This window comes from Eptatretus burgeri, chromosome 17 (genome assembly GCF_056783735.1).
Source record: "Eptatretus burgeri isolate ZD-2024b chromosome 17, Ebu_testis_v1, whole genome shotgun sequence".
Taxonomy (NCBI): domain Eukaryota; kingdom Metazoa; phylum Chordata; class Myxini; order Myxiniformes; family Myxinidae; genus Eptatretus; species Eptatretus burgeri.
The window spans coordinates 317,841-343,879 of record NC_140977.1 but is presented as its reverse complement, the minus strand read 5'-3'; the positions used below and the strand labels follow the sequence as shown (position 1 = coordinate 343,879).

General features: G+C 44.3%; 2 protein-coding genes across 4 annotated transcripts in view; one reads left to right on the top strand and one right to left on the bottom strand.

Annotated features, from left to right (window-relative positions):
* LOC147009062 (proto-oncogene tyrosine-protein kinase Src-like) overlaps nucleotides 1-18,556 on the bottom strand; it is a 44,317-nt gene extending 25,761 nt beyond the window's left edge. Inside the window, exons 1-4 of one of the 2 annotated variants that reach the window (XM_085862874.1) lie at nucleotides 18,418-18,556; nucleotides 16,940-17,286; nucleotides 11,404-11,500; nucleotides 6,785-6,883 (exon numbers count right to left, since the gene is read on the bottom strand). In XM_085862874.1, coding sequence (XP_085719000.1) covers nucleotides 6,785-6,883; nucleotides 11,404-11,500; nucleotides 16,940-17,174 — 431 coding nt within the window. In that variant the 5' untranslated portion in view covers nucleotides 17,175-17,286; nucleotides 18,418-18,556. Of the gene's footprint in view, nucleotides 1-6,784; nucleotides 6,884-11,403; nucleotides 11,501-16,146; nucleotides 16,311-16,939; nucleotides 17,287-18,417 lie in introns of those variants that run through there. The other variant, XM_085862875.1, reaches the window with a different exon arrangement.
* Nucleotides 18,194-26,039, top strand: part of TK1 (thymidine kinase 1) — an 87,137-nt gene continuing 79,291 nt past the window's right edge. The window contains exon 1 of one of the 2 annotated variants that reach the window (XM_085862879.1): nucleotides 18,194-18,329. The gene's annotated coding sequence lies outside the window, so the exon portion shown is untranslated. Of the gene's footprint in view, nucleotides 18,330-18,500; nucleotides 18,624-26,039 lie in introns of those variants that run through there. The other variant, XM_085862881.1, reaches the window with a different exon arrangement.

Below are 26,039 nucleotides of genomic sequence, written 5' to 3'. Positions count from 1 at the left end.
ACCAGCGATTAGCTACGACGAGTCAGTTTGGTGACCAACAACCAAGTCGCTTGTTTTTTGTCAGTGACAAGAACACCAGCACCAAATTTTTAGTTGACACTGGAGCTGAGGTCAGCGTTTTACCGCCAGCGATTATGGACAAACGTAAACCATCCACATTTGCTCTCCAAGCTGTCAACAAATCCACCATTTCCACAAATGGTGAGCGATCGATAACTCTCAATCTTGGCCTGAGATGTGTTTACCGATAGATATTTGTCATTGCTGACTTACCAATCCCTATCAACAGAGCCGATTTCTTGAAGCATTTTGGATTGTTGATGGATGTCAAAAACCAAAAGTTCTTCGACTCCACAACAAATCTTTGTGTCAAAGTTATCACCTCTCGTGCTCCTTCTGTGTCAGTCCAATGATTGTCAAGTCCAACAACATGGCTAGTTATGACACCATCATTCAACAGTACCCAGAAATAACTCGGCCACCCGACAGTGAAGCGGCGATCAAACACTCCACTACTCACCACATTTACACACGTGGACTTCATTTCGCGGCTCGACCACGGTCGACCAGCTCAGAATCGTTATGTAAATGCTAAAGCGGAGTTTGACGAAATGCTTGAGCTGGGTATCACTTTACCTTCAAGCAGCAACTGGTGCTCGCCTTTGCATATGGTCCAGAAGAAGACATCGAGCAACTGGAGGCCCTTTGGTAACTACCATACACTGAACCAGAACACAGTACCAGACTGTTACCTTGTACCACACCTGCAGGATTTTACTTCTCGACTCCAGGGAAAGCAAATTTTCTCCAACCTTGACTTAGTTAGAGCATATCATCAGATTCTGGTTGAGCCGGCTGATGGCCTTTTTTTTGAGCCACTTTTTGAGCCACTCCTTTTGGCCTTTTCGACTTTGTGCGCATGCCCTTTGGGTTATGAAAAGCACAAACTTTTCAGCAAGGTCATCCAGAGTTTTCCTTTTGTCTATGCCAACATTGATGATCTACTCATTGCGAGCGAGATGATGAAGGAGCATGAACAGCATTTGCAGCTCGTATTCACTCACCCATCCCAGTATGGCATCATCATAAATCCTGCCAAATGTCAGTTTAGGGTGTTCTCATTACAGTTTTTTGGGCACTTGATCGACAAGCATGGCATCCATCCACTGGCTGACAAGTTCAAGGTGATCGGGATTACTTGCAGCCAACATCAGTGCGCAAACTACGGGAGTTTCTGGGCATGTTGAATTTCTGCAGGAGATTCATCCCAAACTGTGCAGATACCCTTTGTCCACGAACTAACCTCCTCACATGACATGGGAAGGAACCAAAAAGACTTCCGCTTTGGTCCGACGAATGAGCTGCTGCTTTTACCTCAATGAAGTATTCGCTAGTACAGGCCACGATGCTTGTCCATCCGAAATCAGATGTACCGTGATGTATCATGGTGGACACATCAGATGTGGTGGTTGGTGGAGTATTTCAACAGCATGTGGAAGGAGAGTGGGAGACCATTTCCTTATTTTTCAAAACGTTGCAGCCAGCAGAAACGAGGTACAGCACCTTGTGGCTCAACGTTTTGTCTGGTGTGGAATGAATCGTGATGTGAGAAACTGGTCCAGAGCCTGTCTACGGTGTTAAGGAGTGAAAATACTCAGGAACAGTTAGGTACCTTTGCATCTCCTAATGTCCATTTTGATCACGTTTGCATCGATTTAGTTGGTCCTCTTCCACTATCCGGCGGCAATGCACATTTACTGACGTGCATTGACCGTTTTACGTTGCAAATTTGTTGCTCCGCCGAACATTCACACCAGTTTGGACCCGAGCAATTATGTGGTCAAACTGCGAAGGACGATGAGTGAGTCACATCACATCCCATCCCCGCCAGAGTTTGGCAGAGCTCCACACATCTGCCAAAAGATCTTTTGTCTTGTACCCATGTTTTAGTGCACGACGACACTGTCAGGGCTTCTCTGCAGCCTCTCTGCCGGGACCCCTCCCGAGTCATTACCAGGAAGGACAAGTACTTTGTGCTTGATTTTCAATAAGTTTGTAAAAAATTCTAAAAACATGTCACAACAAAATGTGAAAAAGTCAATGGGTGTTAATACTTTCTGAAGGCACTGTACATGTGCTGGTAGCTGGGAAGAGATGGCGATACAGTTTCTAGTGACGGCTGCTTCTTCCGCTTAATCTTGGGATTGACATCCTCTCTCTATCGTGGTGGATAACCATAACATCCCGCCATCTCTGTTGTTTCATAATGATGCTCTGTAACATGTTCCGAGCACAGAAACGGACATTTTGTCCGTCCAATCCACACGCGGGTATTTCGGACAAATCTCGTCCAATTTCTGGCAAGGAAACAACAAGGAAATCCAACCCATCATCATGCATGGAGGTCATTCAGCCCATCATGCCTGCGCGAACACCACACCAACTCAAGATCTGAAGAAAATGCCCAAAAAAAGTTTTTAATTAATGAAAGAAAAAAAAAAAGAAAGAGGCTGTATTTATTTATCTTCGGTCGGGACGCACCGAACTTTGCCAGGGCAACGTCACCTCTGCAAGAACAACCTCAAGTGAGAGCTTTCATCAGATCCTTTGGAAATTAAAACACTTGGCTCATCGGCACCAGACAAGCGAGACCGCTGCCATTGACCTTGTGCCCCACGACTATAAAATAGCCAGGCGAGTGTCAAAATTTTCAGGACAGATTGTGACCTGTGTGAGAATGAAGAGCTGTTTGTGCTGCGTGTTGAAACCGGTCTCAAACGGCGGAGAGGGTATTGAGAGCACTGGATCTTCAAAGCCCTGACCGAATAACCAGCTGCACCCCTTGCGGATGCTGGTTGGTCTTATCTGCTGGACGGTTGTTACTCAGCGAAACTACTGCCTTGCTGGTGTCTCGGAGATGACATCCAAGCAAGCATTTCCTCTTTGGTCGCGTCGAGACAGAAAAGAGCCTGTTCCCCTCCTCCTCACTCTTCAGCAGCGGTCTGTATTGTGGTCTATGATGGCGAGTAGTGGATTCGGATTCATCTGCTGGCTTCGGTGATACCAAGCTCACCTTCTGAGGACTTGCACCGCGACTGGCCAGTCGGACTTCAACCTGTACACATTCAATGGGGGCAAGGGTGCTTCGAACACATCCACAACCGACTTCAATATCAATTCGTATCCCGCTGGAGTTTTATTTCCACACCTGGCTACCTGAGTTAAGTTACTGATTCCAAAGTCATGAGTTAATTCAATGCTGCATTGAACCCAGATAAATGTGTTATAATTTTGGGAGTTTTATACTCATTGAGTCTCTCTTTGAGGAGTCATTATGATGGGATGCTTTGAAACTGTGAGTGTTTTAAAAGTAGACAATAGGGATTAAGAAATTACTTAATAAATATCCTTCTGTCTTTTGCCGAACGTTGGTTTCACCTGTTAAACAATAGACGGGAGATATGATTGTTTCACCTGTTAAACAATAGATGGGAGATATGATTGTTTCACCTGTTAAACAATAGACGGGAGATATGATTGTTTCACCTGTTAAACAATAGACGGGAGATATGATTGTTTCACCTGTTAAACAATAGACGGGAGATATGATTGTTTCACCTGTTAAACAATAGACGGGAGATATGATTGTTTCACCTGTTAAACAATAGACGAAACATTCTCCATAAATCTTTTCAACCGTGCGGCGACTCCGGGTAAATGGTGCTCTCACGTCGGTGCCTCAAGAAGGTGCATAACTCATGGTACATACATGATAGGATACTCACATTACCGTGGTACATATATGAATGGATACTCACATTACCATGGTATATATATGAATGGATCCTCACATTACCATGGTACATCTATGAATGGATACTCACATTACCATGGTACATCTATGAATGGATACTCACATTACTTTGGTACATCTATGAATGGATACTCACATTACCATGGTACATATATGAATGGATACTCACATTACCATGGTACATATATGAATGGATACTCACATTACTTTGGTACATCTATGAATGGATACTCACATTACCATGGTACATATATGAATGGATACTCACATTACCATGGTACTTATATGAATGGATACTCACATTACCTTGGTACAAATATGAATGGATACTCACATTACCATGGTACATATATGAATGGATACTCACATTACCATGGTACATATATGAATGGATACTCACATTACCTTGGTACATCTATGAATGGATACTCACATTACCATGGTACATATATGAATGGATACTCACATTACCATGGTGCATATATGAATGGATACTCACATTACCATGGTGCATATATGAATGGATACTCACATTACCATGGTGCATATATGAATGGATACTCACATTACCATGGTGCATATATGAATGGATACTCACATTACCTTGGTACAAATATGAATGGATACTCACATTACCATGGTACATTTTTTTTTTTTTTTTTGTATACCTTGGTCGAGGCTCGTATGAGAGCGAACACACAACTCACAGAAAGGAGGCATGAGACAAGAGGGGCGGGAGTGGAAGGGACAAAACATTGGGGAACAGACACAGGTGAACTGTGGAAGGGAGAGGGATGGGGATGGGACGGGGAACATGGCGAGGAGAAGATGGACATTACAGGGACTTTCAGGAAGGAAAGCAGGAGAATTGAAGGAAGTGGGCTTGGGTGGATTATCGGGGGTAGAAAAGATCGAGGATTTGGATGGGGGAAGATAAGAGGTGGTGGTGAACAGCTGTTTTGAAAGCCTGGAGGGAAGAATGGGAAAGAATAGAGTGAGGAAGTTTATTCCAAAGGCGGGAAAAAGAGGAATGAAAGAGTGAAGATGAACAGTGATTCGTGATTTTGCTAGTTTTACCAGAAGGGCGTTGTTGGTGGACATTGACCGCACTGTGGAAATGTGGTTGGGACAAATCGCAGAGAGAGCAGGGGGCAAGGCTGGAGAGGAGTCGGTAGAAGACAGAAAGACCACCGACTAACCTGCGGTGATTGAGTGAGAGGCCCAAAGACTCAGCTTCATTGCGGGAGATGCCAATGATCTTAAATGCCCTGGTTTCGACAGCGTGAAGTCGAGAAAGGTGGGAGGCAGGAGCACCAGCCCAGAGGGGAGAGCAGTACTCCATCAGGCTACGGACAAAAGCTTTGTAAGTGGTCAGGAGCTCAAGAGGGCCGAGGAAGGACTTTGCACGACGGAGGATTCCCAGTCGGCGACTGGCTTTTGAGGCAAGGTTGGAAATGTGACTTTCCCAGGAAAGGTCATGGCAGATAGTGAGACCCAGAAGCTTGAAAGAAAAGACTTCTTCCAGAGGATTGTTGAGAAAGTGGATGGGGGGGTTATGTAAACGGTCCTTTCGAAGAGACATAGTGAGAGTGTGAGATTTGTCTGGATTGAAAGACATGTTCCACGTGTTGGATATATGAATGGATACTCACATTACCATTGTACATATATGAATGGATACTCACATTACCATGGTACATATATGAATGGATACTCACATTACCATGGTACATATATGAATGGATACTCACATTACCATTGTACATCTATGAATGGATACTCACATTACCATGGTGCATATATGCATGGATACTCACATTACCATGGTGAATATATGAATGGATACTTACATTACCATGGTGCATATATGAATGGATACTCACATTACCTTGGTACAAATATGAATGGATACTCACATTACCATTGTACATCTATGAATGTATACTCACATTACCATGGTATATATATGAATGGATACTTACATTACCATGGTACATATATGAATGGATACTCACATTACCATGGTACATCTATGAATGGATACTCACATTACCATGGTACATCTATGAATGGATACTCACATTACTATGGTATATATATGAATGGATACTCACATTACCTTGGTACAAATATGAATGGATACTCACATTACCATTGTACATCTATGAATGGATACTCACATTACCATGGTACATATATGAATGGATACTCACATTACCATTGTACATCTATGAATGGATACTCACATTACCATGGTACGCTATGAATGGATCCTCACATTACCATGGTACATATATGAATGGATACTCACATTACCATGGTACATCTATGAATGGATACTCACATTACCATGGTACATCTATGAATGGATACTCACATTACCATGGTATATATATGAATGGATACTCACATTACCATGGTACATATATGAATGGATACTCACATTACCATGGTATATATATATGAATGGATACTCACATTACCATGGTACATCTATGAATGGATACTCACATTACCATGGTACATCTATGAATGGATCCTCACATTACCATGGTACATCTATGAATGGATACTCACATTACCATGGTACATCTATGAATGGATACTCACATTACCATGGTACATCTATGAATGGATACTCACATTACCATGGTACATATATGAATGGATCCTCACATTAGGAGCATACACATTGATTGACTTTGTGCTAAATCTTTGTTCCACGCGAATCCACTCCACGTCATTCCACTCCACGTCATTCCAAATTCAGAGTTTTGTGTGTCCACTGAAACTGTGCATTGTCGTTGATGAACCCTATTAATAATTATTAATAATCGTGTTTAACGGTCTTAACTTCCAGCTAAGAAATGCGAACTTGATCAGGTAGGAGAGGAAGTTCACAATAAAATCGGTTAGAGTTGGGAAGATGGACGTAATGTTTTATCATGGAAGGCAATTCCACCGACTCACTCTTCAGCCTTGACAGAGTTCGCGGGAGCCATATAATTGCTGGGGACGTAGCCCGTCCGACCGGTTTCGAGGGATCGTGCTTCCCACCAATCGTCGGTTCTGTGCGACAAAGTGGAGTCATGTGATCAATGTGTGGTTACGTGCTATCAGGATGATCTCAACCAAATCTTACAACTGCAGGCATTAGATATACTTTTACTGCGTGGACATAAAATATCGACGTGATATGTACACTTTGAAAATGCAGAATTCCATGGGATGCAGCTGGTGGTGCACTGAGTACCGCCTACAGATAATAATGTGTTCTCTTTCTCTTTTCAAGTTCAATTTTTAGGGAGACAGTACACATGGGAGGTGGACAAGGGACAATACTGTACACGTGGGAAGGAACAATGCAAAAAGTTTATTGGCAGAGGAAGATATACACACACACACACACACACGCACACGCACAGACACACACACATGCAGACACACACACAGACACGTTGATACTTTGATACCTTGAGACATAAAGAGAGCAACTGAGAAAGGCAACCGGACAAATACAACAACTAATCAGGGGAAATCGAAACCCAAAGCTGATTATGACAATCCAACAAATAATAAACAAATAAAAATTGTAAATAAAGACCGGGACATCATGGTTGTTGAGAGCAAACTCAAAATAGAAATGTTCGCAAGAAAAATAACATTTAAAAAAAAAAACTACAACAAAGGGATAAAACAAAACCACATTTGAAAATAACCTGAAAAGATTCCACCACGAACGAGGGAAACAAAAGCAAACATATCGAATCCCCCTCAAAAAAGATAAACTTAAAAAGGTATTTAAAGGAATGTATGAGGACCCAAAATAACACAACAAAGAGACACATTGGATTGATAACTTTGAGGAAAAAAAATTTACATCTATAGGAAATGCCCCAGTGTTCTTTGATGAGGGAAAAATAAAAAAGAAAATTTGTAAAAATGCCAAATTTAAGAATACCCGGGCACGGATGAAATTCCAAACTTCTGGTTAAAGCACCGAGATGCTCTCCACAATCACTACGCTTGAGCATTCAACAAACTCAACCAAGGGGAGGAGGTATTGGATGAGTGGCTCACAAAAGGTAACACCTTCCTCGTCCCAAAATCTGAACAAACCGACCACCTCACGAGTATAGACCAAAAATGTGTCACCAACAATATACAAACTTCTGATGGAAATCATCAAAGAAATGATGTACCAGCACATAACACAACAAGGAGGCCTCGAGGCAGAACAGAATGGATGTTTGGTATTTTCACACAAATATCCCGTGGGATGTACGTTAAATTAGTTCCACAAATTCCAACTGTGGGGTATATTCATGTGTGGATTATACAGTGTTTCACCATATGGCATGTGTTATAACCATATAGGGCCAAGTGAAATTATCAAGGAGATACAAAAAGAGACAAGTTTCTTTTTTGCAAGTTTAATTGTAATATCTTTACCTCCGCCACCGAAGGTGGACAGAGGTTATGTTTTAACCCCAGTTTGTCTGTCTGTTTGTCTGTGCATCTCAATTTATATATTTTATTGTTTGTCTGTGTATCTGTATATTTATATATTTATTTATTTATTTATTTAGAAACAGTATATAATTCCAAAGCTATTTAAGATACCAGTAAATCGTCTTCCATAAAGCCCACAAAGTCCTCGTCTTTTGTGTCACTGTGAAACAGCCGTGGAAGCTCGAAGTCGGAAGGTGCATCCATATCATCATTACTCTCATCCTCTTCTCCAGAAATCAACCCACTTTATCGTCAAGTTTCAGTTTGAATTCGGCCGTGAAACTTTCATGTTTTGTCTTTCTTGTACTGACAGCAGACATTGTACTTGCAGGGCTTGCAATGGTATGGACGATTTTGTGGAATGATATAAAATTCAACAGCCTGCTTGGTATTTTTTATACATTTCTAATGGATGAGAAGAGTGGTTTCCAGTCGCATTGGTACCGGAAACCATGCTGGTTTTTAACACATTGGTGCAGTAAACTTTCATTATTACAGAAACCCTTTCTCAAGATATTAATTTTAATGTCAATTGGTTATTTACAGTTATCAATTGGTTAGTTGTATTTGTAAAGAGTCATTTGCTGGTCCTTGACAACAAAGCCATGTCGGCTGCTGGAAATATGGAGATTGCATATCTCTCGGTCATGTGGAGAGGAAAGCTGGCCTGCGGGGTTCACCTGTGTGCAGGTTATACCTACCTGAAATTTTCTAAGAGCACTTTTCCCCCGAGGTGAGGGATATACCAGGGGACTGGTTATCTGCATGAAAATATGGTGAAAGAGGATGCTGTGCAACAATAGACCACCTACTACTAAACAAGGCCATACTCAAAAACTGTAAAACGAGAAAAACCAAATTATCCACAGAATGGAAAGACTACAAAAAACTTTTCATAGTGCTTCACATTCATGGATGACAAAATGCTTGCAACTGTTCAAGATGAACCCCCAAATAATCAAACTGTTGAGAAAGCAATGGAGCTCTGGAATACCAAATTGATGTTACAGGACTCAGAAAGAAAGATCGAAATACCAGGGGTGAAGATACGTCATGGGATCTTCCAGGGAGATAGCCTTTTGCCCCTCCTGTTTTGCCTGGCCCTGGACCCTCTGAGCAACCTCATTAATGAGCAAGGACGTAGATACACTCTAACATCAAATGAGAGAGCATCCAAACAGAGAGTGAAGGTGACTTATCCACTGTACATAGATGATTTGAAACTTTGCACCAAACAATGAAAAATTGGCAGAACAACTGAAATTAGTAAAACAGTACTTCAACAACATTCAAATGGATTTTGACATAGATAAGTGTGCCAAGTGCATATTCATACAAGGTAAACCAACAAAAAGGACAACATAGAAATCGACCGAGATACAACACAGGAACAAGAAAACAAAGCATCACACAAATACCTTGGAGTAGAAGAGTGCCACCAAATTTGTCACAAACAAATGCACGAAACAATTACCATAGAATACCTGCATAGAATGAGGCTTATCCTGAAAACATATCTCCCCCCAAGGAACAAAATCAAAGCCATAAACCAACCAGCAATACCAGTGTTCCAATAAAGCTGCAGGATAATAAACTGGCTACAAGCAGAAATAAAAAAACTAGACATCAAAACAAGTCGGTATCTTGTGAAAGTCAACATCTCTGATTATTTTCAGATAGCTACCTCAACATCGGCAAGTCTGGCAGTTCACTCAGGCAGATTGGCACTGACTGCAAGCAGCCCTCTCTCTTCAGGACTGGTCTCCCATATCTCCTGCCCCTGATGTTAACTCAACCTGAGAATTCTTCCATAGAAACCTGCTCTTTCTCAAGCACAGATTCATTCCATCTCATCTTCAATTATCCTACCCCACTTCCACCCATGGTACACTGAATCCTGTTGTGAGGCAGTTGCTCTGAAACAACTTGCTTTCTCTTCATGGAAGGCTTGTTAGACCGAAGGCAATCTCAGTGCATTCCAAAAAGTCCACAAGTATGTGTCCACTCTCAGGAGAGGCAGAAAACGATTTATTAGTCAATTTGTTAAAAAGAGTAAGATCAGATGCCACACTATCAAAAGCATGAGATGTGTCCAGAGAAATGGCCCTGATCTCATGTCTGAAATTGAGGGCCTCCATCCATGGTTGTGTGAGTAGAAGGAGCTTGGCCAAGGTGGAGTGCCTCTACTTTTTTTTCCAACATGTGGCTCTCAACGAAATCCTTTCATCTCCTCTCCCTGCCAAGGCTGGAGTCCCCCAAGGTAGAGTTCTGAGCCCAGTTCTATTCCTGATCTTCATAAATGATTTCTCTGAATCCCTGCAAAACCCTCCTTATTTATTTGCGGATGACTTCACCCTCTGCCGTGACATCCTTCATCTTCCAGACCGACAGACAGCAGCCTCTTCCCTCTCTTCAGATCTTGACAAAATCACAAGTTGGTCAAACATTTGGAATATGTCTTTCAATCTATGTACCCAGTAAGTATGGCCAAAACAACACATAAATAAATTTTAAAATTACCAAATACCAAGATCTCAAAAATGAAGTGAAAAGATCCTGGAAGCTGAAGAGCACCAAAATGGGACCAGTGATAATTGGAACAACCTCAATGATGAAGATGAACATCACAGATTTATTTTAAAAAACCATCCCTGGGAATATTACTACAAACAAACTGCAGTTGGAAGATGTCTGGGGCTTTGGGACGATCCTGAAAAGAGTCCTCCGAACAAAACTTTGAGAACAAGAAAACTTCACAACTTGGTCCATGAATCTTGAACCCTGACTGAAACAGGGTTGGATACTTCGAGACCTGCGAGGACTCCATTCCACCTTCTGAAACCATCCCACATGTGGAGATAGCAATCAACAACAGCAACATACGCACGCACGCACGCACACACACACACACACACACACACACACACACACACACACACACACACACACACACACACACACACACACACACACACACACACACACACACACTACTTGCTTTTTATTTTCTCAGTCTCGACAGTTATCTCATTCCCTTTTAAACTTATCAGAAGCTGGAAAATAGATGGAAAACTCACGAATTGATGATGTGGAAGCGTTCTCCCTTTTTGAAACTCAAATCTTCAGGAAGCCTTGCTTCATAATCATAGAGGGCAATGAAATGTGTAGCAGCTCCTGAGAAAGTGTTCGAAATTGCAGTCTCAGCACTCAATAACAATAAAGTATCCACTTTTGCACATTTGACTCCATTTCTAATGTTATAGTAAAATAAGTATCGGTTTATAAAAAAACTCAAGGGGGGACGGGGGGAGGAATCAAAAATGACATTCAGTCTACCAGGCAAACATTTTGATGAAGTGTTATGATCTCTAGTTTCTCTCATGTTATTTGATACGAACGATATGGTAATAACTGACTGTTAAAGCTCCTCAAGGCAAATGCACACAACATATAGCACTCCCGAAGCAGTTATTCCATTCCTATCCGTTTTAGATAGTCATTCCCTTATGTCTTGTGAGTTGATGGGACAAAATGCATTTCTCAGGCTTTTTGTGAAGTCTTTAATTCCATTTGCTATTCCTTGATTTGATTTCCTTGACTTATACACATACGACCTCTCCTTCAAGCGAGCACGCACGGCACAGACCAGACTGCGCAGAAAACGCCTCATTCGCAGATACCGCCAGACCCCGTTCAAATTGCACGCCATTTCCCAATGGATATTTAATTTCACCCTTCTCTCTACTCGAACGACAACACTACAACCTTCATACAACCACCACAACACCTCTATAAATATCCCCACAACAACATACGCTCAACCTCATCACCACAAACACTTCAACTTCCTCACCACAAACACCACAGCGCTTCACCCACGACCTTGCCACGGCCGTAGTGAAACACCACGACTGTGGTCAGCAACCAGGACGCTCACCACTGTCCTTTAGGGTTGCCAGGGAACAAAGGACATTGCCCACCATGATGGATGCTTGAAGTCCAAACAGATTGGCACACAGCTCGGAGTGCAGGTATGCGCTGGGATCCGATCAATGTCGTCTGGGTAGCACTGGCGCTCCGCTAAATAGCGATCCTCATTTGGAGCCCAGCGCACGTTCGTGGCCAGGAAGCACTCCCAAAAACCTGCAGCACATGGTAATCTTGGAGCTCCATCACATGGCTGGGTTCGGGGGTAAATGAGGCCATTTTGAACTTCGGAGCCTCGTGGGGCTTGGCTACTTCTCAGGGAGGCGATTGCATGCCACTGGGAGGGCTGAGAAACTGCTACAGGGCATTTTGATCTGCTGCTTTAAACAGTCTGCAACAGAGTCCGCCACACTTACTCCGCCACACACAGTCCGCCACACTTAGTCTGCCACACACAGTACGCCACAGAGAGTCCGCTCGCCACACGCAGTCCGCCACACTTACTCCGCCACACACAGTCCGCCACACACAGTCCGCCACAGAGAGTCCGCTCGCCACACGCAGTCCGCCACACGCAGTCCGCCACACGCAGTCCGCCACACGCAGTCCGCCACACGCAGTCCGCCACACGCAGTCCGCCACACACAGTCCGCCACACACAGTCCGCCACACACAGTCCGCCACACGCAGTCCGCCACACGCAGTCCGCCACACACAGTCCGCCACACGCAGTCCGCCACACACAGTCCGCCACACACAGTCCGCCACACACAGTCCGCCACAGAGAGTCTGCCACACACAGTCCACCACACACAGTCCGCCACAGAGAGTCCACCACAGAGAGTCCACCACAGAGAGTCCACCACAGAGAGTCCGCCACATGCAGTCTGCCACAGAGAGTCCGCCACAGAGAGTCCGCCACAGAGAATCCGCCACAGGGAGTCCGCCACAGAGTCCACTACAGAGAGTCCACTACAGAGCGTCCGTCACAGAGAGTCCACTACAGAGAGGCCACCACAGAGAGTCCACCACAGACAGTCCACCTCAGAGAGTCCTTCACAGAGAGTCCACTACAGAGAGTCCACCACAGAGTCCGCCACAGAGAGTCCGTCACAGAGAGTCCACCACACGCAGTCTGCCACACGCAGTCCGCCACACGCAGTCCACCACACGCAGTTCACCACACGTAGTCCGCCACATGTAGTCCACCACACACAGTCCGACACACACACATTCCGCCACACATAGTCCGCCACATGCAGTCTACAGACAGTCTTCACCACGCAGTCCGCCACAGAGAGTCCGCCACACGCAGTCCGCAGCACGCAGTCCACCATACGCAGTCCACCACACACAGTCCGCTACACGCAGTCCGCCACACGCAGTCCGCCACACGCAGTCCGCCACACGCAGTCTGCCACAGAGAGTCTGCCACAGAGAATCCATCACAGAGAGTCCGCCAAAGAGAGTCCGCCACAGAGAGTCCACCACACGCAGTCTGCCACACGCAGTCCGCCACACGCAGTCCACCACACGCAGTTCACCACACGTAGTCCGCCACATGTAGTCCACCACACACAGTCCGACACACACACATTCCGCCACACATAGTCCGCCACATGCAGTCTACAGACAGTCTTCACCACGCAGTCCGCCACAGAGAGTCTGCCACAGAGAATCCATCACAGAGAGTCCGCCAAAGAGAGTCCGCCACAGAGAGTCCACCACACACAGTCTGCCACACGCAGTCCGCCACACGCAGTCCGCCACACGCAGTCCGCCACACGCAGTCCGCCACACGCAGTCTGCCACAGAGAGTCCACCACAGAGAGTCCACCACACACAGACCACCACACACAGTCAACCACAGAGAGTCCGCCACACACAGACCGCCACACACAGTCCGCCACAGAGTACACCACAGAGAGTCCACCACACACAGTCCGCCACACACAGTCCGCCACACACAGCCGCCACAGAGAGTCCATCACAGAGAGTCCGCCACACACAGTCCGCCACACACAGTCCGCCACACACAGTCCGCCAAAAAGAGTCCGCCACAGAGAGTCCGCCACAGAGAATCCGCCACAGAGAGTCCGCCACAGAGAGTCCGCCACAGAGAGTCCGCCACATGCATTCCGCCACACATAGTCCACCACATGCGGTCTACAGACAGTCTTCACCACGCAGTCCGCCACAGAGAGTCCGCCACAGAGAGTCCGTCACAGAGAGTGCACCACAGAGAGTCCGTCACAGAGAGTCCGCCATAGAGAGTCTGCCACATGCAGTCTACAGACACTCTTCGCCACGCAGTGCACACAGAGAGTCTACAGAGAGTCTACAGGAAGTCTGCCACATAGAGTCCACTACAGAGAGGCCGCCACACACAGTCCACCGCAGAGAGTCTGCCACAGAGAGTCCGCCACACACAGTCCGCCACACACAGTCCGCCACTCACAGTCCGCCACACACAGTCTGCCAAAGAGAGTCTGCCACAGAGAGTCTGCCACAGAGAGTCCGCCACACACAGTCCGCCACACACAGTCCGCCACTCACAGTCCGCCACACACAGTCTGCCAAAGAGAGTCTGCCACACAGTCTGCCGCAGAGAGTCTGCCACAGAGAGTCCGCCACAGAGGACTTGCCACACACAGTCCGCTACACAGTCCGCCACACACAGTCCGCCACACACAGTCCGCCACACACAGTCCGCCACACGCAGTACGCCACACGCAGTCTGCCACATGCAGTCTGCCACACACAGTCCGCCACACACAGTCCGCCACAGAGAGTCCGCCACACGCAGTCCACCACACGCAGTCCGCTACACGCAGTCCGCCACATGCAGTGTGCCACACGCAGTATATGGATGGCATCTTCGGCACAGAGACTCCGCCAGTCAGTCTTCACCACAGACAGTCCACCACGGTCAGCTTCCCTGCCACCGTCGTCCATGGGAGGTCGAAGGATCTTCTCCCAGGTGCAAGGCAATTGCTGAGTGAGGAGGGTATCAACCCGGACAGCGGCGTGATGGGAAAGGAGGAGCACTGAGTGGACAGGATGCCATACCAATAATAGACTCAATAGACACATGTACAGACTTTCTAACTTGCCACTTTAAGCTGTATTTTCACACGTTCTGTTCTGTCTCTTGTCTGCTGTGGATGCACAAAAACAAAAAGAGCAGCTGCAGATATACACCTCTTCACTCTTCCTCTTCTGCATTACATTTGCACTTCATTACACCTCACTTTTCACCTCCTCACACATGCACCACAGACACCCCCAGGTTTCTTCCCTCCTCTCCACCCCCGCCCCCCACTCCATCACAAGTGACTGGGTTGCAATGGTCCATCAACCGTGCCAGGTACAAAGAGGTCATTCACACCTCGTACTTTCTCTCATCGTTCTTTGCTCTTTGATGATTTCCTCGGGTGTGTCTGATGACGTCTGTAATGTTAACGTAACAAGATTGTGGAAGTTCATATCAGGTTAGCTCTGCACTGTCTTCTTTTGTGAATAATTGCATTTCTTTTTCCGCACCCCACAAATCCTTGCTTACCCCTGCTGTACAGATTGCTGATAATATAACCTTTTATTATTGTGCCACATGACCTTTCCTCATTTTATAAATAAATTACTTGTATTATAAATGTCACCAGCTCATTCTATCTTCTCCTCCATTTGTACAGCATGTTTCGCATGTATCCAGGAAGTTCTTCCCCACTAATTGGCTCTTATTAGCCGGTGCGTACTTGGCAGCTCCACTCAGCTGCACCTGATACGGTAAGTTAATGCAAGTACGCATTGAGGGCATGAGACCCCCCCCCCTTGGTATGGTCATCCACACATAAGGTATCACATGAGGTGTAACCCTGCAGGATTGGCAGTACCATTGGCGTTCATGGTTGCCTCGCAACCCGCTGTCGCGCAGTGTTATTTGTGCCCGACGGCCTCAGGATCAGGCATCCTGGAGGGACCCGAATGCTTCCCCTTGTGCCTCGAACCCCGGATCTGTCCTTTGCTGTTTCAAACCCTTCCCAGAGTTCCTCCACAGCTGTAAAGACATTCACAAATAGTACACACATAAGAATCCCAATGCTACACACCCCCTCAGCTGCCGGACCAGTCTCATCACTTATTGACGACTCATCAGCGACAGCGCAGAGAGCAATGCATACCAACGAGGTTCCCAAGCATGTACCACGTGCAAACGTCAAAAGCAGTTAACATTAACATGAAAAACGAAGATGCATGCACGCCTCTCATCTGTGAATGGAGATTCATAGATTCCCAATCACTTAATGGTGAAGAATCACTTAACACCTTCTCATATCCAGATCCAGATCTTCACCAAAATCTAAGAACCTTGTCATTGTAACATACCCAACCATCTCCACCAAATTTCGTCTGAATACATCCACAACTTTTTGAGTTATCCTGTTCACAGACAGACAGCCAAACAGACAGACTGGGATGAAAATATAACCTCTGCCCACCTTGAATGGCAGAGGTAATAAGAAAACTTCACAACTTGGTCCATGAATTAGGATCCCTGAATGAAACGGAGGTGGATACTTCGAGACCTGTGACGACTCTGTTCCACCTTCTGAAACCCGTGTATGGAGATAACAATCAACGTCACACATGCACATGCATGCACAGCCACAAGTATATGTGTCTTACCTCCCCATTGAGGCTTGTTGTGAGACAGAGTGCCACCAAAAGGTGTTCCCAGGAAAGGTGCACTGCAGGATATCGTTTTAGGAACGCATGCTCCAGAAGTCAAAGTTGTCAAGCCAGATGAAGGGATGTAAGCCATGTCCATGCCATGAGGGCTTTCCAGTTTCCCAATATTGTCAACAGTTGCTGTTTGGGGCCATTTTGCAGCAGATTGCCGCTTGCTGTTGATGCAGCCCATGCTGTGGTTCCCACAAGGACCCTCTTGCTGTTGTTTAGTGGTGCAGGTTCGGCATTTTGCAGGGTTTGAAAGGAAAAAAATGCCTCTGCATTGACTTTGTGCTCAGGTGATACTGAAACATAAACAGTAATGTAGAAGTGGTATCATTCGTAAAACATATAGTCTCACCTCACTTGCTCATTCTGAACAAAATACCATCCTCACCTGAAAACGCTACAGTTATGGCCCACTGGTATTATGGTACATACAGGTAGTGGACAAAAAAATGGAAACACCTGGGAAAATGAGGGACACCAAGTATATTGAAAGCAATGGCTTCCACACAGAGGTGTGGCCTATGTGTTAATAAAGCGAATAATATCCCAGCATGCTTAAGGTCATGTATAAAAATGCTGCACCGGCCTGGTTGCCTATAATTATGGCTCGTATGGCTGCAACAGGAGACCTCAGAGACTTTGAAAGAGAGGTGATTGGGGGAGCACGTTTGGTAGGAGGTTTAGTGATAAAAAAACAGCTCAATTGGAATCGTTCATCAATGCTATTAGTATGTTCCAAGTCACAGGTTTGAGTGTGTTTGAGGGTAAAACATATTTTGAGTATGTTTGAAGGTCATGATGAAGTATATATATATATATATATATATATATATATATATATATATATATATATATATATATATATATATATATATATATATATATATATATATATATATATATATATATATATGTATATATATATATATATATATATATATATATATATATATATATATATATATATATATATATATATATATATATATATATATATATATATATAATGTCGTGGAAGAGTATTTATAGGAACAGGACAGAATGTTCCATTATGAGGTTATTAAACATCCTGGAGGACACACACCCATTGTTATTGAAAACACCATGAAGTAACAGCCATCTGAGCATGAGGGAATGAAGATGGTATAAAATGGTGTCAAGTTCAGCAGCATAGACACATCTAGTTTGCTCACTTGGTGCCAAATTGGATTGAGTGATTGCACGGCAATGTGTGCGATAAGTATCCATTCCATTCCATTCCATTCCACAAAAACAAATCCCAAATGAAACCAGACCACAGCGGCCGTACCCCGTACCCACAGAGCTGAGGCGAGACACAGTGAGTACGACATGTAGTTGTCGGTAGATGTTTTTTTTAATTCATAAAAAAGAATAATAAAGAGAACCAACAAACACGAGAACCTTACCAGCAGGTTGAGTAGGCTCAGTATATTGCGTGAGTTACATCGTGGGGGTGAAAACCACCCTCTGGTTTGCAGTGACAGATTTTTCCATCGCTTCGCCTAGATTACAAGCTGGGCCTGACCGCAGTTCACTGGCAGCTACTTCCTACAGCCAAAGAAAATCTGTCCCAGCTCGGTTTAACTGAAAAAACAGGACACATTTTATAACCGTGCGTGTGTGTGTGTGTATATGTGTATGTTTGTGTGTGTATATGTGTGTGTGTATGTGTGTATGTGTATGTGTATGTGTGTGTGTGTGTGTATGTGTGTATGTGTATGTGTATGTGTGTGTGTGTGATTTTTACTGTCAGTGAGATCTTTTGTCAGTGAGATTTTTACTGTCAGTGAGATTTTTACTGTCGGTGAGATCTTTTGTCAGTGAGATTTTTACTGTCGGTGAGATATTGTGTCAGTGATATTTTTACTGTGCATGAGATTTTTTATTGTCGGTGAGATCTTATATCAGTGATATTTTTTACTGTTAGTGAGATTTTTACTGTTAGTGAGATCTTTTGTCAATGAGATTTTTGCTGTCGGTGAGATCGTTTTCATTGCATTTTCTCTCCTTTTTCAGGATTTATAAACGAGTTTTGGGGTGTGAGATTAAGGCTTATGGAACACATTAACTCAGGGCTGAGGTCAACAAACCAACAATGGAGCAAAGGACAAAAGGTGGACAAACAGGCAAACAACAGACAAACTGGGGATGTTTTCACAGGACGATGTAACAGAGGTCGAGAAGCAGACAGGTAAAGCTTAGATACAGGGGAAGTGTGCAAAACGTTTGGGGGGATGAGAGAGAAGTAACTGAGGAATAGAAAGGGATCAGGAGTTAGAATAGGGAACAGCACAACAGGGTGGTGATTCATCTTACAAGGAACTTGAACACAGCAAGAGGCCATTTGGCTCAAAATGCCTATGCTCTTATAATTTTAATGGAATGGATCAGGGAGGAAGGTGCACCAACAGACTCAGAGAAGAGATGAGCACTTACGTTAGATATGAGGAAGGTGAAAAGGTATGTTGTAGTCTGGCAGTTTGGCTTAAATGCATATGCACATTTGCCTCAAGGCTGTTGAGCCTGGGACAGAATCTCAACCCAGCTAGAAACTGTCATCCCAGTGTTTCACCAGCAGGGTCATTCATCAATGTGTGTGCCGTCCCTTGGATGAACGTTAAACTGCATGTCCGGTGTGCCAGCATTTGTTGATGGACGTTAAAGATCCCACGGTGTCCTTGGGGAAGAGTAGACGAGCCATCGCTAGCACCATTAATGGGGATGTGGTGGGAGGCCGGGGTGGGCTGTGGGAGGGAGGGGGGGGGAAAGCAGTGTAGTCACCAACTGATATTGAGTGTCTAATTACGGTAATTATGCAGCTAAATAGAGAATATAACAATGTAACCAACTGATTAGAGGGTGTAACAATGTGATTGATTTGATTAAAGAGTGTCACAACATGATCAGCTGATTGGAGTGCAACAATATGATCAGCTGATTTGAGTATAAGAATATGATCACCTGATTGGAGAGTGTCATAAAATGATCAGCTGATTTGTGTGTAACAATGTGATCAGCTGATTTGAGTGTAACAATATGATCAGCTGATTCGAGAGTGTAACAATGTGATCAGCTGATTGGAGAGTGTAATCAACTGATCATATTGTTACACTCTCTAATCAGCTGATCATATTGTTGCACTCTCTAATGAGCTGATCACTTTGTTACACTCTTTAATCAGCTAATCATATTGTTACACTCTAATCAGCTGATGATATTGTTACACTCTCTAATCAGCTGATCATATTGCACTCTCTAATCAGCTGATCACATTGTTACACTCTCGAATCAACTGATCATATTGTTACTCTCTCGAATAAGTTGATCACATTGTTACACTCTTGAATCATCTGATCATATTGCTGCACTCTCTCATCAGCTGATCATATTGTTACTCTCTCTAATCAGCTTATCACATTGTTACACTCTCGAATGAGTTGATCATATTGTTACACTCTCTAATCAGCTGATCATATTGTTACACTCCCTAATGAGCTGATCACATTGTTACACTCTAATGAGCTGATGATATTGTTACACTCTATAATCAGCTGATCACATTGTTACACTCTAATGAGCTGATCACATTGTTACACTCTCTAATCAGCTGATCATATTGTTACACTCTCTAATCCGTTTATCACATTGTTACACAATATGATCAGCTGATTAGAGTGTAACAATATGATCAGCTGATTGGAGAGTGCAGCAATGTGATCAGCTGATTAGAGAGTGTAACAATGTGATAAACTGATTCATTTGAATGTTGTTGGAGTACCTTTTTCACTAATTTCAGTTGTTCTACCAATTTTTTGTCATTTGGTGCAAAGTGTTTTATATCATTCATGTACATAACAGTAGATGTATCACCTTTCTTGTTTATTTGACATCAGGGTGTATCCATGTCCTTGCTCATTAATGAGGATGCTCAGTGGGTCCAGGGCCAGGAAAAAACATGAGGGATGAAAGGTTGTCTCCCTGGAAGATCACGCAACGTATCTTCTCCCCTGGTGTTTCGATCTTTCTTTCTGAGTGCGATAATATCAATGTGGTATTCGAGAGCTCCATTGCTTTCTCAACAGTTTGATTATTTGGGGATTCATCCTATACACTTGCATGTATTTTATCATCCATGAATGTGGAACACTAACAAAAGCTTTTTTGTGTTCTATCCATGCTGTGGATATATAATTTGGTTCTTCTCGTTTTACCGTTTTCGAGGATGGCTTTGTTTCGTAGTCGTTGGTGTATTGTTCTGTAACATCCGCATTTACATCCATTCTGTTCTGCCTCGAGCCCTCCTTGATGTGTTATGTGGTGGTACATCATTTCTGTGATTATTTCCATCAGAAGTTTGTACATTTTTAGTGGACACATTTTTGGTCTATACTTGTGAGGTGGTCGGTTTGTTCAGATTTAGGGATGAGGAAGGTGTTACCTTTTGTGAGCCACTCATCCAATACCTCCTCCTTTTGGTTGAGTTTGTTGAATGCTCAAGCGTAGTGATTGTGGAGAGCATCTAGGTGCTTTAACCAGAAGTTTGGAATTTCATCCGTGCCCGGGTATTCTTAAATTTGGCATTTTTACAAATTGTCTTTTATTTTTCCCTCATCAAAGAATACTGGGGCATTTCCTATAGATGTAAATTTTTTTTCCTTAAAGTTATCAATCCAATGTGTCTCTTTGTTGTGTTATTTTGGGTCCTCATACATTCCTTTAAATACATTTTTAAGTTTATCTTTTTTAAGGGGGATTCGATATGTTTGCTTTTGTTTATCTCGTTCGTGGTAGAATCTTTTCGGGTTATTTTCAAATGTGGTTTTGTTTTATCCTTTTGTTGACTGTTGTAGTTTTTTTTAAGTTTTTTTTTTCTTCTTGCGATCACTTCTATTTTGAGTTTGCTCTCAACAACCATGATCTCCCGGTCTTTATTTGTAATGTTTTTATTTGTTTTGTTTTTTTGGATTTTCAATTTTTGGTGTTTGGTTGTGTGTTTGTGTGTGGGTTTGTTTGTCATGCTACTCCTCCTTGAGTTCTGGGCTGGTTACATCCACACTTGCTCCATAGGATCAGTATAACCCTAATTAATGTATCGGGGTGTTTTTATCTTTGCCGGTGGTCTTGGGGAGGAGAGGATGAGGGAGGTGACGCAAATTCTCCAGGTTAAGTTTGCATCGTGTAGCACCACCTCCAGGTGGGAGAGGGTATTACAAGTCCCTCCATTTACAGTGTTCCTGTCCCCACGTTTTCCAGTGCAGTGAGGTGTTTTGAATTATGCAGCGAGGGGTATTTTGGAGAGATATTTTGAATTACATGTTTGAATAAAGATAAAATAACCCCCCTGGCCACTTCCATAGGGAGCAGTTGCTTCTATTGATAATACTTGCAGAGTACCCACCCTATGGGTGGTCTTGTTCCAAGCATGCAACACGTTATTCTGACGCATACCTTTATTTGGGCGGGATATAAGCAACTGACAGCTCTATGTAGGCAAAATGTTTGTTTTTTTTAACCCATGAATTTTATGTGCATGAGGCAAAACATACCTACTGCTTATAATTCAAAACATCTCACTCCACTGGAAAACGTAGGGACACTGTAAATGATGGAGACTTGTCATTTCCTCCCCCACCTGGAGGTGGCGCAACATGATGCACATTCACATAGAGAATTTGCATCTCTCCCCCTCCCCCCCCCCCCAAGACCACTGGCAAAGATAAAAACATCCCATACACAAATTGGAGTCATGCTGATCCGACATAGCAAGTCTGGATGGAATCAGCTCAGACGGTAGGTGCAGCAGCGCGACAAACAAACACACACACACACACAAACACCGGTCCGTAAATTATAGTAAGGATGAGGGAAGAAAGGGGAAAGTGATTGTGAATATAATGTTCCATATTTATTTACTTTTACCATTGTTCTTAACAAACGGGGACAGGAATAATGCAGGCATGATAGGCCAAATGGCCTTCTGATGAGCCAAAGTTCCCTGTGTGTGTTTGTGTGACATTGTTAAGAGGAAGAGATGGGAGGGGAGATCAGAAAATTGGGGGGGGGGGTAGGGTGCATGGCAGTAGAAAAGGGAGATTAAGACGTTGAGAAGGGAGGGGGTTGAGGACTTGGGGGTTGGGGCGGTTGAAGACTTGAAGAAGAAAGGGGGAGGGGAGCACAGAGTTGGCTTGCAGGAGGGAGGGCAGAGAGGATACAGAGGAAGAATTGAGGGGTGTAAGGCTTTTGAGGAGGTGGGGAGTTGAGGACACTTGGCTTGGAGGGGCATTGAGGACTTGAAGACAGGGGAGAGGAGCACAGAGTTAGGGTGTGGTGGAAGGAGGAACAGAGAGAGGACAAAGTTGGGAGGGTGGTTGAGGACTTGGGACTGTGTGTGTGTGTGTGTGTGTGTGTGTGTGTGTGTGTGTGTGTGTGTGTGTGTGTGTGTGTGTGTGTGTGTGTGTCTGTGTGTGTGTGTGTGTGTGTGTATGTGTGTGGTGGAGGGGGGGGGAGTTAGGGACGCAAAGTCACATTTTACATGATGCAAAATTTTCTGCCTCGAGCCCTCTTTGATGTGTTATGTGGTGGTACATCATTTCTGTGATTATTTCCATCAGAAGTTTGTACATTTTACATGATGCAAACTTGCATCATGCATCATGGGGATGTGCCAAGGAAGGACTTTGCATGATGGAGGATGCCCAGTTGACGACTGGCTTTGGATGCCAAGTTGGAAATCTGACTAACCCAGGAAAGATCGTGGCAAATAATGAGTCCCAAAAGCTTGAGTGAAAGTACTTCTTCAAGAGGATTGTTGAGAAAGTAGATGGGGTGGGGGTGGGGTTCCACACGGTCCTTTTTGAGAGACATAGTGAGAGTGTGAGATTTGTCAGGGTTGAAAGACATAGTCCAAGTGTTGGACAAGCTTGTGATTTTATCCAGATATGCAGAGAGTATTTAAGAGGCTTCTCCTTCCTGATCTGAGGGATGACAGATGGTACGCCAGAGGGTGGAGTCATTAGCAAAGGGATAAAGAGGATTTTCCTGTCAGAGAGATTGGGGGAGGGGGTCTTTTGTGTCATGGGTCTTGAGTGTCCTTTGAGTCTTATGGGTCTTCAGGGTCCTTTGGGTCTTTTTGGTCTTCTGGGTCTTTCGCATCTTATGGGTCTTTGGGGTCTTCAGGATATTTTGGGTCTTGTAGGTCTTTGGGTCTTCTGGATCTTTGGGGTCTTTTTTAGTCTTGTAAGTCTTTTGGGTCTTCAGAGTCTTTTCGGTCTTTGGGGCCTTTTCAGTTTTTGGGGTATTTTGAGTCTTCTGGGTCTTTTGGGTCTTCAGGGTCTTTCAGGTCTTTTCAGTATGTTGGGTCTTGTTGGTCTTTTGGGTCTTCACAGTCTTTGGGGTCTTTTGAATCTTCAGGATGTTTTTGGTTTTTGGGGTGTTTTGAGTCTTTTTGGGGTCTTATGGGTCTTCAGGGACTTTTTGGTCTTTTGGGTTTTTGGGGTCATTAAGGGTCTTCAGGGTATTTTGGGTTATTTAGGTCCATTGGACCTTTGAGGTCTTTTCAGTTTTTTGCGTCTTCAGGTTATTTTTGGTCTTTTGGATATTTGGGGTCTTTTGTATCCAATGGGTCTTCGTGGTCTTTTGGGTCTTATGGGTCTGGGGTATTTGGGGTCTTTTGGATCTTTGGACATTAACTAGGCATCCTGTCTCTCGGCATTGGTTGCTGGACTTTAAAGATCCCATGGTGTCCTTCACAAAGAGTACCGTAGGCGAGCTATCAGCGGCTTCCTTGACAAATTACAAATTTCTTCCTCATCCTTAGTCAAAAATCAGGTCCAGCCACCCATTTTGTGAAAGACTTTGACCAAGACCCTTCAAGACCTTCGACTTCAGAGACCCCTTAGACCTTTGAAGACCTTTAGATGCCGTTGCACATTTACATCCTTGAGACCCCTTACACCCCTCGACACCTTCAGATTTGTTGAGACCATATAGACCCCTAAGACCATTAGGATCCCCAAGAAACTTAAGAAACGTAAACACCTCTAAAGACCCCAAACACTTAAAGCCCTTTAAGACCGCAAGACCCTCAAAGACCCTTAAGACCTCCAAAACCCTAAAGACCCCAACACCCTTAAGACCCCTAATACCCCTCAAAAACCAAAGAACTGTAAGACTCTCAAGATCCTTTCAACCCAAAACACCCATAAGACTCTTAAGACCCTTAAAACCCTTGTCACTTTAAGACCTCAAAAACCAGAAAGACCCTTTAGACCCCAAAGACCCATAAGACACGAATACCGTTAATACTCTTTAGACCCCTAAAACCCCTCAAGACCCTGTGTAAGTCCCATCCCCGCAAGGCCCATTCCACATCCGCTTTGGGAAAAATAGAATTGGGCGGTGTAAGGAGCGAGGAGGGGGACATTGTGAATGGGATATTCATCACCGCCTTATTCGATGCTGAATTGCGAATGATATACAACAACACACAAAGAGGAAGATCAAAATACAAATGCAAAATGCAAAGCTGTTTGTATTCAGCCATCTTCTTCAGACGTATTCAGGGACGGACGAATGTGGAAATTGAAACAGAGCTCCAATCAGTAATCCAATATATGTCAGGTCAGGTTCGATCTGTGACCTGCTACAGGTACCATGTAAACCTGTACTAACCTGTTCCATGGTCGGGTTGTCGGCGACTAAACCGTCTCCCCCACCAGGTTTTCTGGTGAGGGGGGTGTTTGGATATGGACACCCAGCAGGATTAAAAACAAAACCTGTCAAAGGGCGGAGGAGCTCCTTGTGAGCCAACGGCCATCCATATCTAGTGCCCAACCGTGTCTGCGGACGTCCTCCTGCAGTTGGGTTACTTCTTATTAGGAGGTTGGTGGCAGGATTTGCACTCCGGCCAACGTAAAACCCCTCATTCCGCAAAACGCAAAAACGCAAAAAAAATCTGAAAACCCATTCCGTGGGAGTACCTCCTGCGCAGCTTCCCTTCGCAGGGCAGCTCACCGGATGACGGGATTGG